The 22662-nt window shown below is 43.7% G+C and overlaps 4 protein-coding genes and 2 non-coding genes across 7 annotated transcripts; 3 read left to right on the top strand and 3 right to left on the bottom strand.

Annotated features, from left to right (window-relative positions):
- The first annotated feature begins 697 nt into the window (after positions 1-697).
- mpc2b (mitochondrial pyruvate carrier 2b) lies at positions 698-6021 on the top strand. The gene is made up of 5 exons (XM_056429340.1): positions 698-1042; positions 3370-3410; positions 3705-3789; positions 4160-4271; positions 5008-6021. The coding sequence occupies exons 1-5, from the start codon at positions 949-951 to the stop codon at positions 5057-5059; spliced, it is 384 nt and encodes a 127-aa protein (XP_056285315.1). The 5' UTR covers positions 698-948; the 3' UTR covers positions 5060-6021.
- Positions 6022-6840: 819 nt separating this feature from the next.
- Positions 6841-10230, bottom strand: rpl24 (ribosomal protein L24). Its single transcript, XM_056430357.1, has 6 exons — positions 10205-10230; positions 10003-10078; positions 9239-9349; positions 8168-8304; positions 7443-7506; positions 6841-6966 (listed from the first exon to the last, which is right to left on the bottom strand). Exons 1-6 carry the CDS (start codon positions 10207-10209, stop codon positions 6883-6885), a joined length of 477 nt encoding a protein of 158 aa, XP_056286332.1. The 5' UTR covers positions 10210-10230; the 3' UTR covers positions 6841-6882.
- LOC130209643 (small nucleolar RNA SNORA23) lies at positions 7095-7263 on the bottom strand. Its single transcript, XR_008834660.1, has one exon. It is a non-coding gene; the product is annotated as a small nucleolar RNA SNORA23 (small nucleolar RNA).
- On the bottom strand, positions 8700-8880 carry LOC130209635 (small nucleolar RNA SNORA23). Its single transcript, XR_008834659.1, has one exon. It is a non-coding gene; the product is annotated as a small nucleolar RNA SNORA23 (small nucleolar RNA).
- A 534-nt stretch (positions 10231-10764) lies between the features above and the next one.
- On the top strand, positions 10765-15433 carry cep97 (centrosomal protein 97). The gene is made up of 11 exons (XM_056429367.1): positions 10765-10865; positions 11679-11821; positions 11968-12126; positions 12229-12330; positions 12448-12561; positions 12652-12818; positions 12922-13086; positions 13210-13388; positions 13482-14130; positions 14217-14292; positions 14365-15433. Exons 1-11 carry the CDS (start codon positions 10829-10831, stop codon positions 14860-14862), a joined length of 2289 nt encoding a protein of 762 aa, XP_056285342.1. The 5' UTR covers positions 10765-10828; the 3' UTR covers positions 14863-15433.
- A 1279-nt stretch (positions 15434-16712) lies between these two features.
- On the top strand, positions 16713-20827 carry nxpe3 (neurexophilin and PC-esterase domain family, member 3). 2 transcript variants are annotated; one of them, XM_056424673.1, is made up of 6 exons: positions 16713-16831; positions 18081-18290; positions 18490-19271; positions 19470-19540; positions 19649-19867; positions 19967-20827. In XM_056424673.1, the coding sequence occupies exons 2-6, from the start codon at positions 18198-18200 to the stop codon at positions 20521-20523; spliced, it is 1722 nt and encodes a 573-aa protein (XP_056280648.1). In that variant the 5' UTR covers positions 16713-16831; positions 18081-18197; the 3' UTR covers positions 20524-20827. The 2 variants fall into 2 exon arrangements, with proteins under 2 accessions (XP_056280648.1, XP_056280640.1); XM_056424665.1 differs by having other exon boundaries at positions 19470-19867.
- The last annotated feature ends 1835 nt before the right edge of the window (positions 20828-22662 follow it).

Below are 22662 nucleotides of genomic sequence, written 5' to 3'. Positions count from 1 at the left end.
ATACTCAATCTTTCTCTGGCATACTAACTAATATGGAAGTTAAAAGCACAGCCATAGATTCAGTCACAGGGCCACAATAACCGCTATTGTACTTTTGGAGGTTTCAGCCTCGAGGGCCATCGGCGGCTTTGCCCTGTTCCAAGATTGCTGTACTCCTTGTATGTCGCGAGTATTATTTGATTCAAGAGTCCTCTTATTTCTATGTTGTCTTTGCTTCTCTTGTGGTCTTATTTAATGCTATATATATATATATATATATATATATATATATATATATATATATATATATAATTAGATATATATATATATATATATATTATAAATCTAATATAATAAAAAGATGAAGGCAGATTACACTATCTTTCAGGAATACAATTGCAACATTGTATTGTATGTACGCTTATGGTTTCTTTATTATTTAGTGATAGTCAAAGATAAAATTAGCAATTCAATCAACTCATATTTTTTAGATATTTATATTCAAACTATAGTTTGTTTTTTAAACTCTAATTTATGTTTATAATTCCTGTTAGAGCGGTGCATTTTGTTCCATTCATCGGGAAACGCGGGGCATGAAAAGTAACACTCCCTTCTGAACCAATCAGATCGGGGCTCTGATCAGGCGGACCAATCAGGACCGCTAACAATCTAAACCCCGCCCTTCACGCGGTAGGTTGCATCGTACCGAAAGTCACCTCGTCGTGTGGGTCAGTCAGAAGCTCCTGAGCAGCTAGCAGAGCTAGCATGGTACCAGCGGTTGAGGGGGAAGGTCGATGGTAGAACAGCAAACCCGGCAGTTATTTATTAATTTATCTGACAACATCGTTCACACACAGACGAAGGCGAACGTGTTTCCGAAAAGCCGAGTATTTGACGTGCTCAGCGTTTAGTGAGCGAGCTTGAAGTTCCGCTCGGTGTCGTCGCTTCTATCCGCCGAACGTTGCAACCATGGCCGCGCTCAGAATGTCCTATCACCGGATCCTGGACAAGGTCGAGCACATGCTGCCCGCCAAGCTGAGACCCCTGTACAACCACCCGGCAGGTGAGGAGTGTGTATTGTTGTGTAATGTCTGTGTGGCCCGTGAGGACCCATCCAGCTGTTCGGTGGGCAGCAGCTCCTGTCTGTCCTTGATGGCTGAGCTGTGAGAAAGTCGTTGTTTTGATGGGTCGGTGTTGTTCTGGGAGAATCTGATGGGATTACACCAGCGGTCTGAGAAGAAGAAGAGCAGAGTTTATGACGTTATCTCCTAAAATCAAGAAGTTTATTGAGGCAATCCGCTCTGGATTTGAGGGGAGAGTTCAAAAGTATTGCCATAAGAATTATTTATTTTTTAAATCAAAAGGTGCTTTATTCTAACCAGCACAATTATCATGTTATTGTCATATCAACTTTATTTACAAAAAAATAGCATTGAAATCAGACCTTGTTATCACACTATGATTATGGTCCTATTAATTTAGTTAGTAATAACTAAGATAAGATAAGCGTGTATTGAGCCCTAGAGGCGAAGTTCGGGTTTGCAGCAGCACAAGGACTGAATAGGTAAAATATAAAAATAAGAATAGATATTAATTTGAATAAGAGTGATCCAAAGACAACATTATAGAATAGAATAGAATATACACTTTTATTTATCCCCAAGGGGAAATTAGTTCTCTGCATCTCCCAATTTAACCAGTTATTTTAGAGCAGACAGGTGAAGTGAACTCGCTTGAGCCGGGAAGCAACTGGGGTTCATGACAGACACTCGACTTGCAACTAATGGGGGAGAGCGGGATCGAACCAACAACCTCTCTGCAGTGCAGTGCGGCCTCTACCCCCCACTGCTAAAAAGCGCCCCATTATGAGGTTAAGTTACATTTTAAATGTTTTTGCTTGATTTAAACGAAGAATTGATTCATCCAAATTCTTGCTGAATAATTTTCTGTCTTTATCAATTTATTGTTTAAACTCTGATCACGATGCATGGTAGCAACTCTTTCTTTCCGGGTTTGTTCAGGGGTCGCCTTCCATCGATGTGTCCTTGAGCCTTGTGCAAGACGCCCTGAGTTGCTCCTTGCTCCTGCGTGTCTACAGTGAATATAAGTAAGCTTTTTGGATAAAAGCATCAGCCAAATGACATGTAATGTAATGTAATATCCTTCCTGATATGTCCAAACCATGTGACACAATGTTAAACATTGAAGTAAACAGAGACACCTCCAGTATATCTCACCTTCAGGAAGTTGTGTTGTGTCAACCCACTTTCTATTATTGTGGACACATTATTGTAGACACATTAAATTCATACAATACAACATCACCACAAACGATGACGCCAAAATACGCCAAGACGGTGGGATTCATTGCATTATACGTTAACTGAATGTATTTGTTTTATTCTGTACAATTTAAACACACACACACACACACACACACACAGCGCTCTTTGACACCGGTCTGAATGAGAGGGTACTGAGATTAAGGAGTTGCTGGCTTCATTGGGGATCAGCTGTTCTTTGTTTTGTACAGAAGGGTACTGGAGCATGGTTGTCAAGGACACCTTTCTGTACAGGTATGGAAGGGGCGGGGCCTAAAGCCACCTGCCTCAGCCAGGAATTGCTGCACATGCGTCCTGCTTTTTAGCTCGTGAGGAAAACTGATTCCAGGCCAGCAGCTTTGTAATTGTCCTGAGCACTTTTCTATTTCTTTGCATAAATACAGTTTCTAAGAGTCTTCTCCTAGTAGTGGATGAAATCAAATTCTAAAATGTTTCATCAACTGATATGAACTGCAACATGTTGTCCTAATGCCAGACCTGCATTAAGTTTATTGTGTTGTTAAGTTCAAACTTTGAGAGGAGTTCAAAGGTATGGTCACAACAATAAAACATAAAAAAGGACAATCGATAGAAATGTGAGCCGAGCCTTACGATGTGTCAGATGGCATTTCCTTTTTTATATGAACCAAAATGTAAAGATGCTCATGATCCGTCTTCAAGTCTTTTTTTCTTTCTTTAATGACAAAAAATATGCCAACACATTTTTTATGAAGAGTTTGATCTGATCATTTCACATTGTGATTTGTGCATCAATATTATAGAAACATTCAAATTATAAATTTGAGATTAGCACCTTTTTTGCTTCCTCACATTTTTCCTCCTGTTGTTTAAAGTAAACGACACAGTAACTTCACGTTATTGGCGCCCAGGTATCTGTTACGCAGATAACGGCCTCGACAGTAAGGAATTAGGTTTTTATCTTTACACCCGTTAGAAAACTCCAGCAGGCAGATCAGAGGCACCTTCCAAACAATACTCTAATAACCACCGTTAAAACATAAACTGTCAAATTTCACGTTTTCCTTATTCTTTTGTTTTTTTATTTCAGGTCCAAGAACAGTTTTCTTCTGGGCTCCGGTGTTTAAATGGGTGAGTGCATTTTATACAGTTTAGCTGTACGTTGAGGATGGTAACCGGTGCCATCGACTTAAAGGTCACCGTTGTGTTACATGACATTTAGCAGACGCTTTTATCCAAAGCGACTTACAATAAGTGCATCAACCTAGAGTACAAACTAAGAACAACAAGAATACAGAAAGTAACATTTCTTCAACATAGTCGAACTACAAAAGTACCATAATAAGAGCTATTTAAGTGTTCTTACGATCTGTTAACGCACAGTAGATGAGTAGAGTCAAGGAACACGCTCTCTTCCCTCCACAGGGTCTGGTTGCAGCTGGTTTGGCTGATATGACTCGACCAGCCGATAAACTCAGTACCTCCCAGTCTGCAGTTCTGTTGGCCACAGGTGAGATTAAATAGGTTTAAATTAAATATATCTCCAAAAGGAAACTTGACCATTATGGCATAGTGTGTCACAAAAATGTCTAACATTCAGAAATAAAGATGAACATATGACTGATCACAGCTGAATGGAGTTATGTCTTCTCTGCTTTTGCGGCATTAATGGACATTTACAAATCATCAGGTTGTCAGTTCAGAGAGAATTTGACCGATCTGTGCTGAAGGTCATCCGATGCTTCTGATTTTGCAATATATTTCTTCAAACAAATGTTATCTATTACTCTCTGGACAAAACGGAGTGTGTTCTCACGAGCGGCAGCTGGTTCAGCATCAGTGTGCTTAACCTTCACGTACCGCTGTCCTCCTTCCACCAGGCCTGATCTGGTCCAGATACTCGTTAGTCATCATCCCCAAGAACTGGAACCTGTTTTGTGTCAACTTCTTTGTGGGCGGCGCAGGAGCCACCCAGCTCTACAGGATCTGGAGGTTTGTGTGTCTATTGTGGTTCATCCCTGTATAAATGACCTTATTATCTCTGTATTATTATAAGTTAGCGGTTAGTGTATGTAGTCCTTACTCGTTGCTGATTGTACATCACAGCGACAAGTTAATGTTTAAATGCATCGCAGTTGAACCGGTGAGCGTCGTAGTAAATGTGTAACAACATGAGGTCGTTTTTAGGTGGTAAGTTGATTCCCAACAGACCAAATGAAAAGACCTGCAGACTTTACTTCAAACTTGTTATCAAGTGCAAGTTGAGTTCTTCTGGACTTCTACCGGAAAACAGGGGAAATGCACATTCAGCACCAATGTGTCTGAGGATCGTGTGATTACGCAACAACTCGTATCTCTCAATTCCCCACAATCAGTCCAGTTGCTGGTGGTTGTGCTATTGTACTAAATGATGTCTCTTTTTTAATTTTTTATTGCACAATACACATATTGAATTGAATTTTTCAAAATAAATGTATTAATGCCTGAAAGATGAAACCGAGGGGAAAAGTCTCCCAGCTGGATGTTTTGCTTATTTGAGTGCAAATAAAAACGGAAGGCAACACAAGTGCATTTGCATAGATTTTTTTTTTTAACTAAATAGTTTTAAATCCTTGCTACAACCTCGTGATGTGTTTTGTTTCTTAATTGTGCTCGGGCAGCAAATGAAACGGGAAGGCTCTTAACAGTTTACCGTTTAATCTCAAAATGGGTCTTTTTCTCTTCATAGTTTCAACCAGGAGCAGAAGGCAGCGGCCAAAGAGACGGCAGCAGAGTCCTGAGTGCTCCTCCACTGGAAGGGAGACCCTGGGCACAGCCCCCCCCCCCCCCCCCCCCCAGCATCCTCACATTATCTCCATAACAGCCAAAACCATTGTTCTTCCACATTAAGCCTCATGTCCCTGATGGAAATGTGCACTTTCCCTCGAGTTTCAAATGTCCTCGGGGTGGAAAAAAAACGAAACCCAAAAGAGACAGAACCGTTTCCAACTCAGAAATCGTTGTCTTGAACGCACATGTATCACTCGTCAAAACTACTGTTATGACTCAATTATTTCAGTTCATGCTTTGTCTCGTGCATTAGTTGGGAAGTTTTTTCTTTTTTTTTTCTTCAAGATTCATACTTCAGGTGTAGCAAGCCGTACCTCGTGCACTAATTTCCCAAAACATGTAAGTCTCGGATATATGTTAAATGTGGTTTCAAGGAATGTTTCTAAATTAAATCAAGGATGTGATCACATTAGTCTTTTAATTTACTTATTTATAATTAGCTTACGGTTGCGTCATCTGTACCTCGGTGACCATTAGATCATTATTGAATATATAGAATGTAATTTCTTCAATTTAAATAGCATTAATCTTTAAGAGGGCGAATCATGAATTTATTAAATCATTCTCGTTCTGAAAACTGTAAAGAAAGATGTTATTTCCTGATTTTTTATCAGGAAAACCTGTGCAGCTTTTTATTGATAGTCAAAGCAAACAGACGTGCCAACGGCTCGTAGTGATCTAAATCCTGCTGTTGAATGCTTCGTTTCTAGAAAGGTTTTATCATTTGTGTGTAAGAATAGCACTTTCATTGACACGTTCCCAATAAAGTTTACGTGTTGTAACCCCATGAATATTTTAGCAATAATTAGTCATCACTGAATTATTTCTTGATCTGCTGACTGAACAAATGTCACTTTGATGGTTGTCATGGCTGTGGCTGAGTCATTCTAATAAATCCTGTTTATCAGCTGTCGACTGACGGTTTTACACAAAGATCAATCTCGTCTTTATGGTTAATACTTTTATGTGCGATCGACCGACGGGGGGTTATGAGTGCTAGTGACTTTTTCTCCGTCCGTCCGCGCAAACCAGTGTCAGGAGCTCCGCGGCGCACGAGACGGCGGGCGAGGGACTGACACGGAACGCGAGAAAGAAACGCTGCTGTGCTGCTGTGGTGCTGCTGGCGCTAGAGAAAAGTGACAGCGGGCCAAATTCTTTTTATGTCATGCGATCTACCAATACTACGCCGCGATCGACGTATTGAGCACCCCTGCACTAGAGCAACACATCCAGTTTCTAACGTCCATGACACTGATCTGAGGTCATTAAGGTCAACTTACATCTCATTTGTTCCACTTACAGCTCAAATTCTTATAACTGACATTTTATTTGCAAAACTATTAAGCGGATGAGATGTGGGACGCAACTCGGTTCACACGGCAGAATTGGCAGCTACAAATGTCGCCCTTTTAAGGAAGCTGGCCTCTTTTCACTAACCGTCAGTCTCCCAGTCTCAGGGCTCTGGTTCACACCAACTTAAAAATAACTGGTTTAAGCAACACCTGAGCTTTTTATGTTCAAAGTGTCTAAAAGGGATTTAAGCAGCTGAACAATCGGTCTGCTTTAGGACAAATCATGAAAATGTAACAAGTTCAGTTTGTAGACTTATTATGCAGCAGAGTTCCCCAAATTCTTATAGTAAAAATGTACTTTAACCTAAAACGGTGTTGGTTAACATATTTAGCATGGATGCTATGCGCGTTTCGATATAAAATCACAAAAAACGAATATGGTGCTTAAGCAAAAATGTTTTATTCACAAGCATAAATCTGATTTAGCGTTTTCCACCAACACGAGGAGCGTTGACCTTCATGGGCTTAGAGAGCTTGGCTTGTTTTTGTGTCGTCTTACCAGAAGCCTACAGAAGAAGAGATGCATTAAATACAGTTACCAAGTCACCAGTTCTACAACCGACAGTGACGTTAATTGATAATCCAGTAAATACAGAAGAGCTCCAACAGTGTACGGTTTAGTTTCTGTACTGCAGCATGTAGGAGAATTTGGAGGCTGGCCAATGGAGAGATGTCAAGGACCAGTACTATGATCTCCAGTTATTCTATGGCTGCAGGTGTGGAGTGAGCACTGCTGCCCAGCCTGCAAAACGCAGTCAGACAACAGCACATAACACAGACGTTCACTGTGCACACCGTCCACCCGCAGCCAAACTGAGACGTGGACATGAGTGGGAACTTGTATTTAAGTCTCAATACTAGTGTAGACCAAACAAAACATAGTTTTTACGTCAGTTATACGCAAAATTTAGTTTGATATATGTATCAAATTGGGTTTTGTTTCCAGGGTTCTTCTAAATATAATAACATTCAATAGTCTTACCTTTGCACTTGCTGCAGAGGGCTTCTTGGTTGCCTGCTTAGCCTTCTTGACCTCCTTGGCAGCTCTGAGAGCGAAAAAAGAGAAACAATCAGCCTAACTGGACAAGAGGGCGATATGGTCAAAGTCTTCTCATATTCTTGCAATCATGTGTTAACGTACTCCTAAAATATATTTAGGGTCATGTCCCTTGATGTAAAAGAGTGTACGGTAAATTATGTTGTCTCCTTTGTTGCATCAACCCAAAATAAGACATTTTTTAGGCTGGTTATTTTATGAACACTATTGTACACAAATTGAATCCGGCAGAGCACTTTCAGTGTGGAATCTGAATCACTCTAGTTTTGTACATGTTGTCAAAGACATAAGCCGCACAGAAGCCAACGTTTGGATATTTCAATAACAGTGCCAGATGTGCCGTATGTATATATGGCAGTTCACCACCACATTCATGATTTCTCTTAATTATATTACTTGTTTCTTTAATGCAAAACATATTTAGATTGGTCCTGACGAAATTGATTCCAGGTTAATGTTTTCCTGAACTGCATAGTCAAATCAGGTTCCAAGATAAGACTCTGAAAAGCTTTCTGTGGGGCCACTACCACTGGAATGGCCAACGTAAATCAAGACTCAAGTTCCAAGATTAGAAGTGGATTATGTGTCTCCTGCTAAAACATAAGCCCTTCATTATTTTAGTTAAATAAAAATACAGTTTGTGTCCTCACCTGATGGCCTGCTCCCTCTGGGCCTTACGGACCTCGGGCTTCTGGTTCCTCTTGGCCATGATCTCGGCCAGGGAGGCCCCAGTGATGGCCCTCTGGAATTTCACTGCACGGCGAGTACGCTTCTTTGCAATCTCTTCCTGTTAAACACATGAAGAAACCTCAGTTTATTTGGAGCAGAATAAACAATACATATCAGCAGCAACACAACCATGAAACATACCTGGAGTAAAAAATTGAGAACATTAGAATGTTCTATTAATAATGCTGCATGATACACCCGTCGCCAAAAGGCCTCGCTATCATCAACGGAGGTATGCGCTCCACCACCTGTCTCACCAAGCTACAACAATACTGCCAATGCTACAATGCAATGTAAATTGGTATAAATTATAGACAATGAATTTCACACATTCTACGAAAAAGAGTGTGCCTCCAACTCTGCCCTACAAAGTCCCTCAAATGTTGGTATTTTATAAATTGCTTGTTGTAATGGAATCAGACTGCACACCAGTTACAGGTGAGAAGTACTGCAGCATGTAGGAGAATTTGGAGGCTGGCCAATGGAGAGATGTCAATAACGACGTCAAGGACCAGTACTATGATCTCCAGTTATTCTATGGCTTCAGGTGTGGAGTGAGCACTGCTGCCCAGCCTGCAAAACGCAGTCAGACAACAGCACATAACACAGACGTTCACTGTGCACACCGTCCACCCGCAGCCAAACTGAGACGTGAGCATGAGTGGGAACTTGTATTTAATAGTCTAAATACTAGTGCAGACCTATCAAAAGGGTTTTTTGTGAAGACAAATCTAGTTCCCCATCTGCCATAAAGGCCACTATGACATTATGTTAGCAGTGTTAAAGTCCTAAAACAAAAGCAAGATTTTCAGTTTTGACAGCAGTTATAAGAAACGCATTCAGCCAAATATCTGGACCAGATGATGATGGACCACCAAACTGTACTTTTAAAAGCAGGCATTGGCTGCTTTATCCCACAGTTCATAAAAGAAGACATGGAGCCCATCATAACACCTGGTTATCATGTACAGGCAGCACAGCCTGTTACTTACAGATTGGCCCTTCTTGTGCTTGCGTCTGTACAGCACAGTCCAGTTGATCTGTCTGGGGTTCCTCTTCGCCAGGAAGGCTGCCTCACATTTGCCATTGACAAACTGGAACACCTATCAAAGACAGGAAATCGTACAGAGATTATAAAATTAGAAAACCGCAGTATGATGGACATTGATACATTTACTCTTATAATGTGAAGTAAACTACAAACGATCATTTTCATTTAAAATAATCAGGCAGGTGCAACTCTTACATCTAAAAATTTTGACAGTATTGCATTTTTTTTAGGAGAAAGTGTGTATATACCATATTTCCCCCATTGTGGGTATTGTTAAGTGCACATTGTGGTACATACATTAAAGCATTACACGCCAAGACGGTTAAATAAGTGTGTTTAAGTAGTACTAATGGCTCTTCCCAGACGTATTGTACAAAGTGAGGCAATTTTCTTAACATACATTCTGAAAATAACCATAAAGGTCGGTCAGCTGCGTTGACTCTAGTTTAATATAAAACTAGTTAGCATTACAACACGAGTGCAACCTGACTGGTTGACAACTTGTGGATGTATCTTGCTCGCAAGTTAGCACGTTTTAGCGGTCTATGGAGTCGCTAGACCCAGTCTGACCATTGCCGACGTTACGGACACCGATATCAGCAGAAACAGATACAACGAAAACAAATATGTAACCCGGTAAATTGCACTTTACGCCGTATTTACAAAACACAGCAGCAGGAACCCGGTGTTGGGTCGAGTGGTTACCTTTCCGTCTATCCTGGCGTAACGCCGGCCATGGCCGGGGTATATTTTATACCCGCTGAAACTGCACAACTCGACCCTGAAAACGACAAATAGCAGGCATCACTAAAAGAAGAGGGTACATGTTTAATTTTAATATAGATACCATCGTGATAATGTTAATGTCAGCGTTGAGATGGCTTTTGATAGTATTCTGTACACTCACTTCATGATGGCTACGAGAGGACACAAAAGCGGAAAGAAAGATGACGGAAGCGGAAACGGAATATGGAGACTTCAAATGGTAATTTCTTAACAAATAAACAGTACATATTTGTCTGTTCCCTTGACGTATTATTAATACTCTTCGCGTAAAATATACATATGTTCCAAAATATTTTAATGAAATGATACGTAATAATAATAACAATAATCACAAGGGTGACGTCAGAAACTGACGGTTGCCTAGCGAGCTTAACAGTTAGCAGGAAAGCTTTCTGTTTTAATAATATGTTCTATAAAAGAAGAGAATCAAGGATTTTCAAAAAGTGAAATGAAAAATAGTTACGATCACATCTACGCGTTTTTGTCGTTAATATTATCGTTTATCTTATTTCTTACTTTCTTTACTACAACCTGGATGGCGGTAGGAAGTTACGATGATTGTAGTCTTTTGAAGGCACAAAGACGCCTCTGTAAGGAGTAAGGCAGCCCGTTTGGACTACATATCCCAGAACTTCCTCTGGTTTAACCGTTTGACAAGCGACATACGCGTCTCGTCTTTGAGACCACGGTCTGCAGGTAGCTAGCTAGTAACGTTAGTTAGCGAGCCTTAGGCACAGACGACAGGATGGGGGTATCCGATTTACAATTCGATACAAATGCTGGTAAGTGATATATATATTAGTAGTTTAATTGTAGCCGTTGAGAGGATACTTTAAAAAAATACCAGAATAGATATTTCTTTGATTACCAGCGAGCTAATGTGAGCTAGCATGCATCACTCCGGAGTGCTGCTGTTGGCCACCGGTATTAACATCAAGTGTGTCAGAGGATGCAGATAAAAGCATCATGTGCCACTGCGGGCGAACCTAACGAGTACCTTTTGTAGCAAGGTTTAACACGTAATGGTCACACCAAGTCATTGAATGATGTGTTGATGTCCTGCAGGTTGCCTGGGTGACGTTAACCTTAGTTAGTGAAAGACATGTGTTTAAAATAAGTCGGTTAAGACATATTCTTTTGTTACTTGGAAGATAATTACATGTGTTTCCACAGTAGTAACGTTAGCTCAACCTACCTCCAAAACATACGGGATTGCTTTCTCTGCCTCTTGTCTTCTGAATTGCTCTGTTCTGAAAGGGTTACTTTTGTAATGTAACTTAGCATTCTTCTTTAACAAAGTTGGATGACTTGCAGTTACAGACTAAAACAAAACTCCCCCTTGTAAACTCCATGCTTCCACTTTATAACACAGGCTTTCTGTTAATTATTTAAAAGTTTCAAGTAGCCTAATTTTAATGTAACCTTGATGACCTTTTCTACATACACTTAGTGGAGTGCCTGCCACCTGCTTTACTCCATGTGTGTATGGTCCATGTGTATGCTTATCTGCTTTACGTATGGTGTGATACGGTCATTTGCATTTAGAAAAGTGTTTCTTCAGTCTGTTTAATCTCTGTTTTCTTTGCTCTCACAAGGACCTGTGCTGGATCTTTCAGCCAGGGGTATGCAAAAGCTGGATCAGAGTTTCACATGCTCTGAAGACACTCACACTCTCATCCTGGATCGTAACCACATAATGAAACTGGACCATCTGGAAAGGAGCCCAGGCCTTCAGCAGGTAATTAAATCCTCTGAACTCTTGAATTGGTTTTCCGTCTCTCTTTTTTACAGGCGTATAGCATAGTCACTGATAACTGTGTGCCAAAATACTAGTACATCTTCTTGATGTAATGCCTTACGTCTTATAAACTTTGCCCCCTGTAGCTTTCTGTAGCCAGTAACCGTCTGGTGAGAATGATGGGCGTGTCGCGGTTAACAGAGTTAACCGTCCTCAATCTGCCAAATAACAGTATTGGATACATCGAGGGGCTCAGAGATCTGCCACACCTGAAATGGCTCAACCTGTCAGGGAACAACATCAAGGTGGGGAGAGGAGAGATTCTTACTTGCATAACATGTAATCACAAAATGTCATTTTCAGCCCATGCGGTAGTATATTAAGCAACTTTAAACTCCTGCACACAGGTCATTGAGCAACTCAACAACTGTGTTTCCCTTCAACACTTGGATCTGTCGGACAACAGCATATCTTCCATTGGTGATGTGACTAAACTGGTGGCATTGAAGGTGAGCGCTGGAGCCTCTGAGGTCAAAAGTAACCCTGAACAAAAAGATGAGACTTTCATAATGTACAGTTCTTGTGTCGTTTATGTAACTTTTATGTATTTTCTGTCAATTCTGCAGACTCTGTTGCTCCATGGAAACAGCATTACAACGCTTCGTTCTGTTCCTGCTCACCTCCCGGTCAACTTATCCATCCTCTCCCTGGCAGAAAATGAGATACAGGATCTTAATGAAGTAATGATCTATTATCTTACTCGATACAGCAGCACTGATCTCCATTTAATTAAATAGATTTAAATTATTACTAACCAACTTATTCCGTAGGCATCACACCTGGCTCCTCTCCATGAACTGGAGCAGCTGTCCGTTATGAGCAACCCGTGTGTTATGGCAACATCCTCATTGCCAGGTTTTGATTATCGGCCATATGTCATGAGTTGGTGTCTGAGCCTAAAGGTTCTGGATGGCTATGTTGTGTCACAGAAAGAAGGGTGTGTACATTTCTCTCACGTTCCAAACTGCTTGTGCAGATAATTAATGCAGGAATACAATCAACATGTTTGGAGTCTTTTATTTATTGTGTCACAATTACAGTCTCAAAGCCGAGTGGCTCTACAGTCAGGGGAAAGGGCGTTCATACCGACCGGGTCAGCACGCGCAGCTAGTTCAATACCTGGCCACCGTTTGCCCTCTGACCTCCTCACCAGCCCTGGAGACGGCAGAAGACGCCAAACTGGAGAAGATCCTCAATAAGCAGAGGTATGAATCTGAAGACTACCATCCAATACTTGCGTCGTGGCCATGACAACCCTGCCATGAATTCTTCTAAATGGGAAGCATGTACTTTAATGAACTCGTGTTTGCGCTGACATTTTTTTCCAGGTTTCACCAAAAGCAGCTGTTGGAGGAGACTCGAGAAGGCTGTCCCAGTCCGCCTCGTCCGACTCAGCTCGACGTGGAGAGCCACAGTCCATCCCATCCAGTCCCACAAGGGGGAGCCAGAGAGGTGAAGCAAATCAGTGCAGCGGCACCGCCTGCTGCTCCCTCAGTCCAGCAGACAGGTAAGAGGGCATCTTTGCCTCTATGGGGCAATTCCACTGCATACGTTTTTATTGTTTCTCTTTACTAATATGTATTTTTTGTTTGGCGTACAGAGCCAGTCGTGCAGTTCAACACCTGGATGAGCTGCGACTCCTCTCACCCGTCACTGCCGGTAGTTCGCAGCCCGAGGCTTGGAAAGGAGCACGTCTATCTGGAGGATGTTCAGACGGATGAGGAGAAACTCAATGGCAGCATGCTTTCCTCAGAGTCCACTTTTCTTCCCTTCACACCTGAACTGGAGCTGCAAACGACCCACTCCGACACCGAAGATGACACCGAGACATTTGAACCTGATTCCCTGGCTCCAAAGCAGCCAGCGCAACACAAGCAGCGCAACACAAACAAGACACATCATTCACCCCTCGTGGATCAGCCAGAGAGGGGTCTGGGAGAGGAAGGTATTGCTGGTGCTACAACAGGTGAAACAATGGACGTCAGCGATAGCACACTTAAAAATGATCTGGAAACCTCCTCTGACTTTGGTGAAGCTGAGATAAAAGAAGCCCCCAAGCAGGAAGAAGTCGGTCTGTGTGCCGCTAAATCGAGTTCGATGGCAGCAGACGGGGCGGCGGTTAGAATCCAGTCATGGTGGAGGGGACAGCACACCCGGTGTTGTCACCCCATGGCCAAAGAGGTGCGCAGTGAAATTCGCCTGCGCAGGATGCAAGACCACATCCTCTCCCTGTCTGGACAGTTGGGCAGGTATGTGACTGACGTTGGATATTTTCTACTTTGGTATATGTAACGTAGGTTGTGGACTTTTATATCAGTATTTGTTTATATTACAGGGTTCAGCAGCAGTATGAAGAAGAGAGGTTACAAAGGCTGGTTCAGCAGGAAGCTGTAAAGTTTCTGTGGAAACAAGTGAGTGACGTCTTTGCAACGCTTCACATGGCCGCCTCGATAGTGAAACACGTTCCCTGTGTTCTCCTGCAGCTCCAGTCGATGCAGCAGTGGAAGCGGTCTGTGGAGCAGCAGCTGGCCAGCATCAGTCAGGCGGTCACCCCGGTCCAGATCTCCGCTCCCGGACTCTGTGTGGCTGTCGCGCCCGTTGCATCCAGCACCACGAACCCACCCGCCAGAGACCTCTCGTTCCCAGACTCGGGCTTCCAGTCGACGAGTGACCAGCAGGCAGCGGCGGAGGACAGTTTCCTGAGCAGCGGGACAACAGACTCTCTGAAGACAGTGCGAGCCCTCAGCCCTGTTCAGAGTGGCTTCGCTGGTGCCAGCGATGGTGTGGACAGTGCAGACTGCAGCCTGCTGGAGCAGTACCTCTCCTCCGTACAGCAGCGCGAAGAGGAGGCCGAGGAGGCGTTTAGTGATGGAACAGAAACGGAACAGTCCTCCTCACCAGTATCACCCAGCAAAACAACACAGGCCAGCCCCCTCCCCTCAGACAACCAATCAGAGCAAACCCCTCATGGCTCTGACTGAGTCTCCACCCAACGACTGAGTGTCTGTAAATGTGCACCGACTGTCAGACAGTCTCATCTGTACTCCTCTTGATTGCTGACCCTGATCTCAAAAAAGCACTTAGTTTTGCGAGTTCATCAAGACTGATCCCAGGAGAGGCTCGAGAACAACACACAACTGTGAATGTAAGTCACTGTAACTCAGCTTTATACATTTGAATCTGTTCTGTTATTTAACTATTTCCTCTCTGTGTAAAAGCTTCAGAAAATATTAGTCTCTTGAAAGTATTTATGATGGAAGTAGGTTGCTAGCTCTCCTGGTTAAAAGACCAGGTATTGTTTATCCTCTTCTCTTTATCAACATCCACTGTATTAAATACATGTGATAAACCACAAATGATCTGATTAGTTGTTGATGTGTGAACGTTGTGTACTTGTCGCCACAAATATGCAACGACAAGCTTCCTATCAATCAATCACATTTAAAAGTTGAACTGTTTAATATTTTTTGTTTTTAGATCACATCATAAAATCTTGTAGCATCTTTAGCTTGAAAAAATGGTAATAAATATTAAATGATTATTTTCCAATTATTTTTATTTGGTTTTATTATACGTTGGAGTGATGTGCTTTTCATCCTATGGCCAGCAGGCACGGCGTATGGCCTGATCAATATGAAAGAGTTGTGATGAAGACTGTTGCTCAATCATTTGGTATTTGTTTATAGACAGTAGTGAAAACTAAATTTCCCTAAAACGCTAATATATTTACATTTTACGTGCCCGCAACCAGAGGATTAAGGTATTCAGATCATTAACATGCCACACTATAACAATATCAAATGTACAAGTTAAGTTCTGCGTTCAAATGTTAATTTGAGTATTAAGAACAGAATGTAGGCGATTTAACGTGTGTTTTATTAGTTTATGGTCATTATTATCGATGCAGTGATATGTAAGTGGTACAAAGTTTCATTCTGTAACAATGGATCATATTTTATACATTAAATATATTAGATTACATTTCTTTGTAGCAAGAGCAACCATGTTTACAATATATATAATAGCAGGGCATATAACATTTTAAAATTGAAATAATAAAGAACATTTAGATAAAATGTTATTGCTGAAATGTAGCGAACTGGAAGTATAAAGTGCCATAAATGGACAAACCTCAGTCATGCGCAGTAGCCTACGTGGGTAAAGTGGCAGCTCTGCACAGCTCCTTCAGCCACCGGCTGATTCATCCCCGGTGTCTGAGGGAGAGGTACCACAAGTCCTTCCTTCCTGCTGCTGTCAGGCTGCACAACAAACTGCAGTAGATCGCTGTAGATGCTGGCAAACTCAACACTTTACTCTGCGCTTTACTTTACTCAGCACTTTACTTCGTTTTCCCCTTGTATATTTAGTTTCCTCTGTATATTTAGTATTTAGTATTGTTATTGTGTTTGGTGTTTTATTTTTATTAATGCTCTAACGTGCACCTGCTGCTGTGGGACTAATAAAGGGTTATCTTATCTTATCTTATCTTAAATGTACTTAGCCAACGTAAGTTACTTAGCCACTGTTGCCAGCACAACAATATAAACCAGGACACAAATTGACAAAGATGGAACAAACATTATTTGTTGTCCTAGTTTGTATTACTCCTCCTAAAAATGTTCATAACAACCGTTAAGCGCAAGTGAACGATATGACGTCATTGGTTCTTTCTCATTTCGTTCGAGTGGTCCCAACTCTTTTGTGCGTTAAGTCACCACCAGAGGACGCAGCAGGGCCCGTAGCCCCCCTCTCCCCCCTCCCTCCTCCCTCCCCCCGTCCTGTTTACCTCCCGTCAATGACTCACCCGGGCTCTTAGTTACCAGGACGCCGTTCCACCGGCTCTCACGCACTCCCCCAAGCCGCGGCGGACTCCCGGTCTCCGGGCAGCCTCATCGCCCTCCCTCCGGTGGTCTCGCGGTCCGACATCATGCCCATCTGTCGACGTGATAGGTGAGTGGGGGGAGCTATGCACGGCTAATGCGTTCACGTTATCTAACAAGGTTACCATGCTATGGATGTCAGATACGTGTCGGAACGTGCACGGATGTAAAAAATAATAATAAATTAAATTAAATTAAAATAGGCGTTTTTTGTTGTTGTTATCGCTCCGTCTCTTTGTTGTTGCCGCTGCAGCCGTTCACATGACGGAGCAGCTGACCGCAAGACCCGTCTCAAGATGGAAGACCCACCTAGAAATGAGAGCCGGGGCCCGGGGCACCTCCCGGGTCGACGGGCCCCTCCGAGCCTTCGCGGTTAAACGGGATTTGACCCACGACGCTTAATGTTAGTCGATTAATCGAAAGGTTGATCACGTTATTTAATCCAGAAATGTCCTCAATCCACCGGTTACGGGCGCGTGAAATGTAAATGTATCTGCTGTTTAATTTTAAACAAATACCAAATGATTGAGCAACAGTCAGTCGTCGTAGTCAGAGACATTTCATCTGGTGATGTCACACACATTTGTTTCATTAATTGTGTGATGATTTCTCTCTCCCTGAGCTTTCGGGGCTGAGAGTGATATGCAATATTCTCCTAAAAGTATATCAAGTAGGTGAGTCAAGCCTGACAGAATTTCCACAAAGCGTCCACGTCCTTCCTGCAGGTCTGTTTTGCAGACTTCCAGGTAAGATTGCGCCCTATCGAGCATCCTTCATCGTGGTGTCTCTTACCTGCTGTGCCACACTGTGCGTCATCATCTTAGAGATACAGTGGACAGTTGCTGCTGATCCTCAAAGGTAAAAGAAAAATCAGAATACAAGACAACCACTGAGTACATTTTAGATTTATGTGGTAATGAGGCCAACTTGGGTTGCTTTAAAGTCTCTATGGAGGAGTCGAACCTTCGTGATTCTTGAGCGTCGCTCATAACAACGGCCCAACGCGGAAGGAGGTGAACGGTGTGGCTTTGGAGCAGGTGTGACTTGTTGCAGCGAAGTGTTTACGTGGCTCCGATGCAGGCAGTCAAAACAATCATGGCAGAACCATTATTGTGGCTCGACTGAACCGAAGTAGATGCGAGTGGGCGAACGCCGGAAATAATGGCGCTAAAGTGACATCGAGTCGACATGGAAGGCAACTGATGAGATCGACCCGCCCCCGCCAGTCTGCGGCTGTCCTCCGCTGATATGTTTTTAACGTGTCTCTTTATTGCCGTGAATAGAAGACGTACTTTAGTTCTCTGTTTTCTCGTTGACAGAGTTTGTCCGCCAGCATCGGTCGCTGACGACGACAGGATGCCATCGCGGTCGGTGTGACAACGTAGAGTGAAACCGGGCCTGGTTTCACTCTATGCGGGAGACAGAAGGAGGTCACCATGTGCCGACATCTGTCCAAATATGCCCTCGTCTTCATCTTCCTCGCTCTGTCCGGCCTCATTTTCCTGCTACACAACATCCACACCGTGGAGGTGAGAAGTGGGCGACACACGGGGCTTCCTCAATGACTTTTAAAGGGAACGGATGTGCCGAATTCGGTGGTGAAAGGTCAAGGTCTCTTTGACCATACCTCAATTCATCGGCTAATTATGGGAGATTCACACACGGTTAAATACGATAATGGTCCCATCTCCTGCAGCCCCTCTTAACTCTTCTTCCCTTTGTCTTCAGAACTGGAACTGCCACACCATTTCAGCCCTCTACCAGCTCGAGAGCAGGATGCAGTCCTCCTTCAGTGCTCTGAACCTCCCCACCTTCAATCACAACCGAACCTTCTGCGCCTATCTGGGCCAGAAACCATTTCCCGAAGATGAACTGGAAGAGCGCTACCTGTTGGACTCCATCGCCTGGCCCACGCCTCCGCCTGGCTCAAAGCCAACCCCCCTGCGCAAGACGAGTGACCCGGTGCACAGCCTGTTCGCCATCCTCCCCACGAAGGGACGGAGGGAGTGGCATTTGGGCGACGAGCTGGAGGCCCTCGTCCAAATACACGACTTCCAGGGTCGTCCCAAGCACCACGGTGGGGATTTCCTTCTGGCCAGACTGCACTCCCCGGAGCTCGGAGCGGGCGTAGCAGGTAAAGTGCTGGACCACAGGAATGGATTTTATTCTGCCGTGTTCCCGCTCCTCTGGGAGGGGTCTGCGGAGGTGGAGATTACGCTGGTGCACTCCAGCGAGGCCGTCGTTGTCCTGCGGCGGTTGAGGGAGGAACGACCAGATCGAGTGTTTTTCAAGAGTCTGTTCCGCCTGGGCTTCCTGACGGAAACGACCGTGTGCAACATGTGCCTGCCCTCGGACCAACAGCCTCTGTGCAACTACACAGACCTTTCCACGGGCGAGCCCTGGTACTGCTACAAGCCCAAGATGCTCAGCTGCGACACCCGGATCAACCACGCCAAAGGAGGCTATCTGAAGCACCTCATCACCAACAAAGAGGCGTTGCTCTTCCAGAGGTTTGTGCTATTCTAGGTTGTTAAATGACATGTTGGTGTTGTAGTAAAGGCCGTGTCAGGTGCTATGTGTTGCCTGTTAGGTCAAACCGAAAAATAGCGTACTCCTAAAGTATTTGTTCATCGGGACAACCAATAGATATCACCAGACTCAGACTTCAGCATTGTCTTAACTGATCAACTCTGTCCCTTTTGTCTCAGTGGTGTGAACATTAAAGTTCGCATTCACGCTTCAGGACCCGACAAAATCAATGTGCTGCCTCCCAGGAAAGGTATGCTCCACCTGCAGAGTCACGTTTGCACTCTATGCATCATGCCGCATGCTTTGATTCATTCCAATAATTTTGATTTTGTCTGCAACATTTCTTGCTTTGTATCAGAGGTAGAGGTAGAAAACAGCAGTGTAAACCCAGAACCTAGTAAGCAAGTGCCATCTGGATATTTCTACGAGGACTCATGGAGGCCATTAAGTGGCGTCACAATGCGCCAGTTCAATGAATCCTCTGCCGTCACTTATTGTTTGAAGAACAAGGTGATCAACATGTACGGAGACTCCACCGTCAGGCAGTGGTTCGAGTACCTCATTGCTTTAGCTCCAGGTGAGCGATGTCTTTTTGTCTCGTCTTTTTAGTTTTAAAACTCGGCCCCTGCGTGTTTATTTCTCATCGCATTGTCAATGTATTCCTTCCTCACCTCAGGATTAAAGGAGTTCAACCTGCACAGTCCTAAAAACGTTGGGCCTTTCATGGCGGTGGACAGCGCCAATAATATCCTCTTGAAGTACCGCTGCCACGGCCCGCCCATCCGCTTCTCCACCGTCCTGTCCAGTGAGATGCGGTACGTTTCCAACGAGCTGGACGGCCTCTCCGGGGGTCCCAACGCCGTCGTGGTCCTCAGCATCTGGGCCCATTTCAGCACCTTTCCCGTGGAGGTGTACATACGGCGGCTCCGTCACATCAGGCGGTCGCTGGTGAGACTTCTGGACCGAGCGCCGGGGACCGTCATCGTGATCCGCTCGGGCAACCTCCAGGCCCTGGACCCGGAGGTGAGCCTGTTCAACAGCGACTGGTACTCCCTGCAGCTGGACGCGGTGCTCCGGTCCATGTTCAAGGGGCTCGACGTGCTGCTGGTGGACGCATGGCAAATGAGTTTGGCACACCAGCTTCCTCACGCTCTCCACCCACCCGAGGTCATCGTCAAGAACATGATCGACATGCTTTTGTCTTACGTTTGCCCCGAGAAGGAAAACAGCTGATATAGAAGAAGAGGGACACTCGCGGATCTCGTGGAAGGGAAGTGAAGAGTTAAGTGTATGAGTCTTTGTGCAGATAACATGTTTCCTTAAAGCTACACACCTTTAAATACTCTCTTCACTGAGACTGGCCTGACTTCTAGTATCGATCTCTGTTTACTCGCCGGTTATATTTCATTTTGAATCCCACGATACAAATGTATTCTGAAAATGCCAAAGACTTTGGCAGAGGGATTGTTACGGCCCATGCTTTTGTTACCAAAGTTTTTAACCCTCCTGATGCCTTCGGGTCAATTTGACCCGATTCAATGTTAACGGTAGTCAACAAACAAACATAAAGTACCTCACACTTAAACTTGGAAAACAATATTAATTCTAATAATTTTCTGGAGGTTTTAATAGCTGGGGTCAAATTGACCCCAAGGGTAAAATATGTTAGTAAATATAAAGGTAACAGGAAGGTTAAACATTGAATCGGGTCAAATTGACCCGAAGGCATCAGGAGGGTTAAATTGCGTACGCTGATTTTTTTTCTTTTAAGCCGTCCATATTTAGAGTCTGTATTCTTTCAAGGTTGGAGTCGGAACCTTGTACGTGTGTTTGCCAAAGCTGAAGACTCAAGACTCAAGACTTTATAAATGTGTTCTACATACGGGAACATTGTTGTTATATCTTATCTTATATGTGCCCAAATAACACACAGAAGCGGGGGTGGGGTGGGGGGTGACACTTCTGAGCACCCTGAAGCTGCAGAGAGGGAATGAGCTTCATGGCCGCCCAGAACTATAGAGAAAGCCATTACTTACAGCTGAAAGCCACCCTGGTCTCCCTCATTCAAGTTCCCCCGAGGCCATCTATCATTTGCTCTTTTTCAACGAAAAGTTTTTTTTTAAAGCACCTTTACAATGAAACCCTCACATTTTATAAACTGGAATCAGGAATCATTTGGACATTTTTGGGGGGCTTTAAAAGGTTTGTGTCCTCCCCTCTTTTAACAATGTCTTAAATTACATTTAAAGCCCCATTATGTAGTTTTTCCCTTTTAGCGCCCCCTTCAGTTTTTGAGGTATTTAACGTTTACTTCAGTGTCGTAAATACCCAGTTACGATAGATGCAGCCTCGCATACACTTGTATTGAGTTGGGATCATGTGTTGTCCTGTATTATAATTATAATTATTGTTATTATTTGTACGTGTCACGGGTTATAAAAGGTGACGAGGGGGAGGTGACGCAAGGGTTTTTTTGTTTGGAGCGCGCTGACAGGCGGCGGACTCAGAACGGCAGCAATCCGGCGACTGTTTCTATTTTGGATTTATACCAACGGGCGGGATCACTAATAGAAGACTGCGCAGGAACACTGAACTGGCCCAGCACCTACCGGACTAGGGTGAAGTAGCGCGGGGATTGAACGCGGCGCCTCGCCACGTTTCCGCCTGGTCGGTCAGCTGTTTGCCGGCTTTTGGGGGGAGGGGTGTGTGTGCGCGTGCAGTCATTACCTTCGCATTGAAAATGCCGGAAGGTTATGTTTTGATCGCCGTGTATTTATTTATTTGTATGCGTGTTATTCGCAAAACTCAAAAAGTATTGAACCGAATCGCATGAAATTTGGTGGGATGATTGTTTATTATCCGGGGACCAGTTGATGAGATTTTGGGATCGATCGGGTCAAAGGTCAAAGGTCATGAACAGGTCAAAATGTTCTTGAATCGCATGAAATTTGGTGGGATGATTGTTTATTATCCGGGGACCAGTTGATTAGATTTTGGGATCAATCGGGTCAAAGGTCAAGGTCATGGAAAGGTCAAACTCTTTTTTTACCATAGCACGATACATTTTTGTCCAATTGGCATGCAACTAATGCCAAAATGTTCATAATTCAATGCCCAATCTTGTGATATGCGAAGGTATGCGCTCTACCGAGTGCAGGTTCTAGTTTACTTTTGTTTTGGGGGACTGCAAAGACTTTGGGGACTGTCGGGATCCGGGGATTATACTTCGTTTTGAGTGGGTTTGATTGTTTGTAGTGTATGTGTTCATTTTGGGGGCTTGCAGATGCATTGACTTTGATTTAATATAATAACATTTGGGTTTTCGCATATCGACTGTGTGTTTTTCTTTTACGACCATTTGAGCAGAGAGAG

Source organism: Pseudoliparis swirei, chromosome 2, assembly GCF_029220125.1.
Source record: "Pseudoliparis swirei isolate HS2019 ecotype Mariana Trench chromosome 2, NWPU_hadal_v1, whole genome shotgun sequence".
NCBI classification, from domain to species: Eukaryota; Metazoa; Chordata; class Actinopteri; order Perciformes; family Liparidae; genus Pseudoliparis; species Pseudoliparis swirei.
Note: the sequence above shows the minus strand (reverse complement) of the source record. Positions and strands in the feature narration are given on the sequence as shown.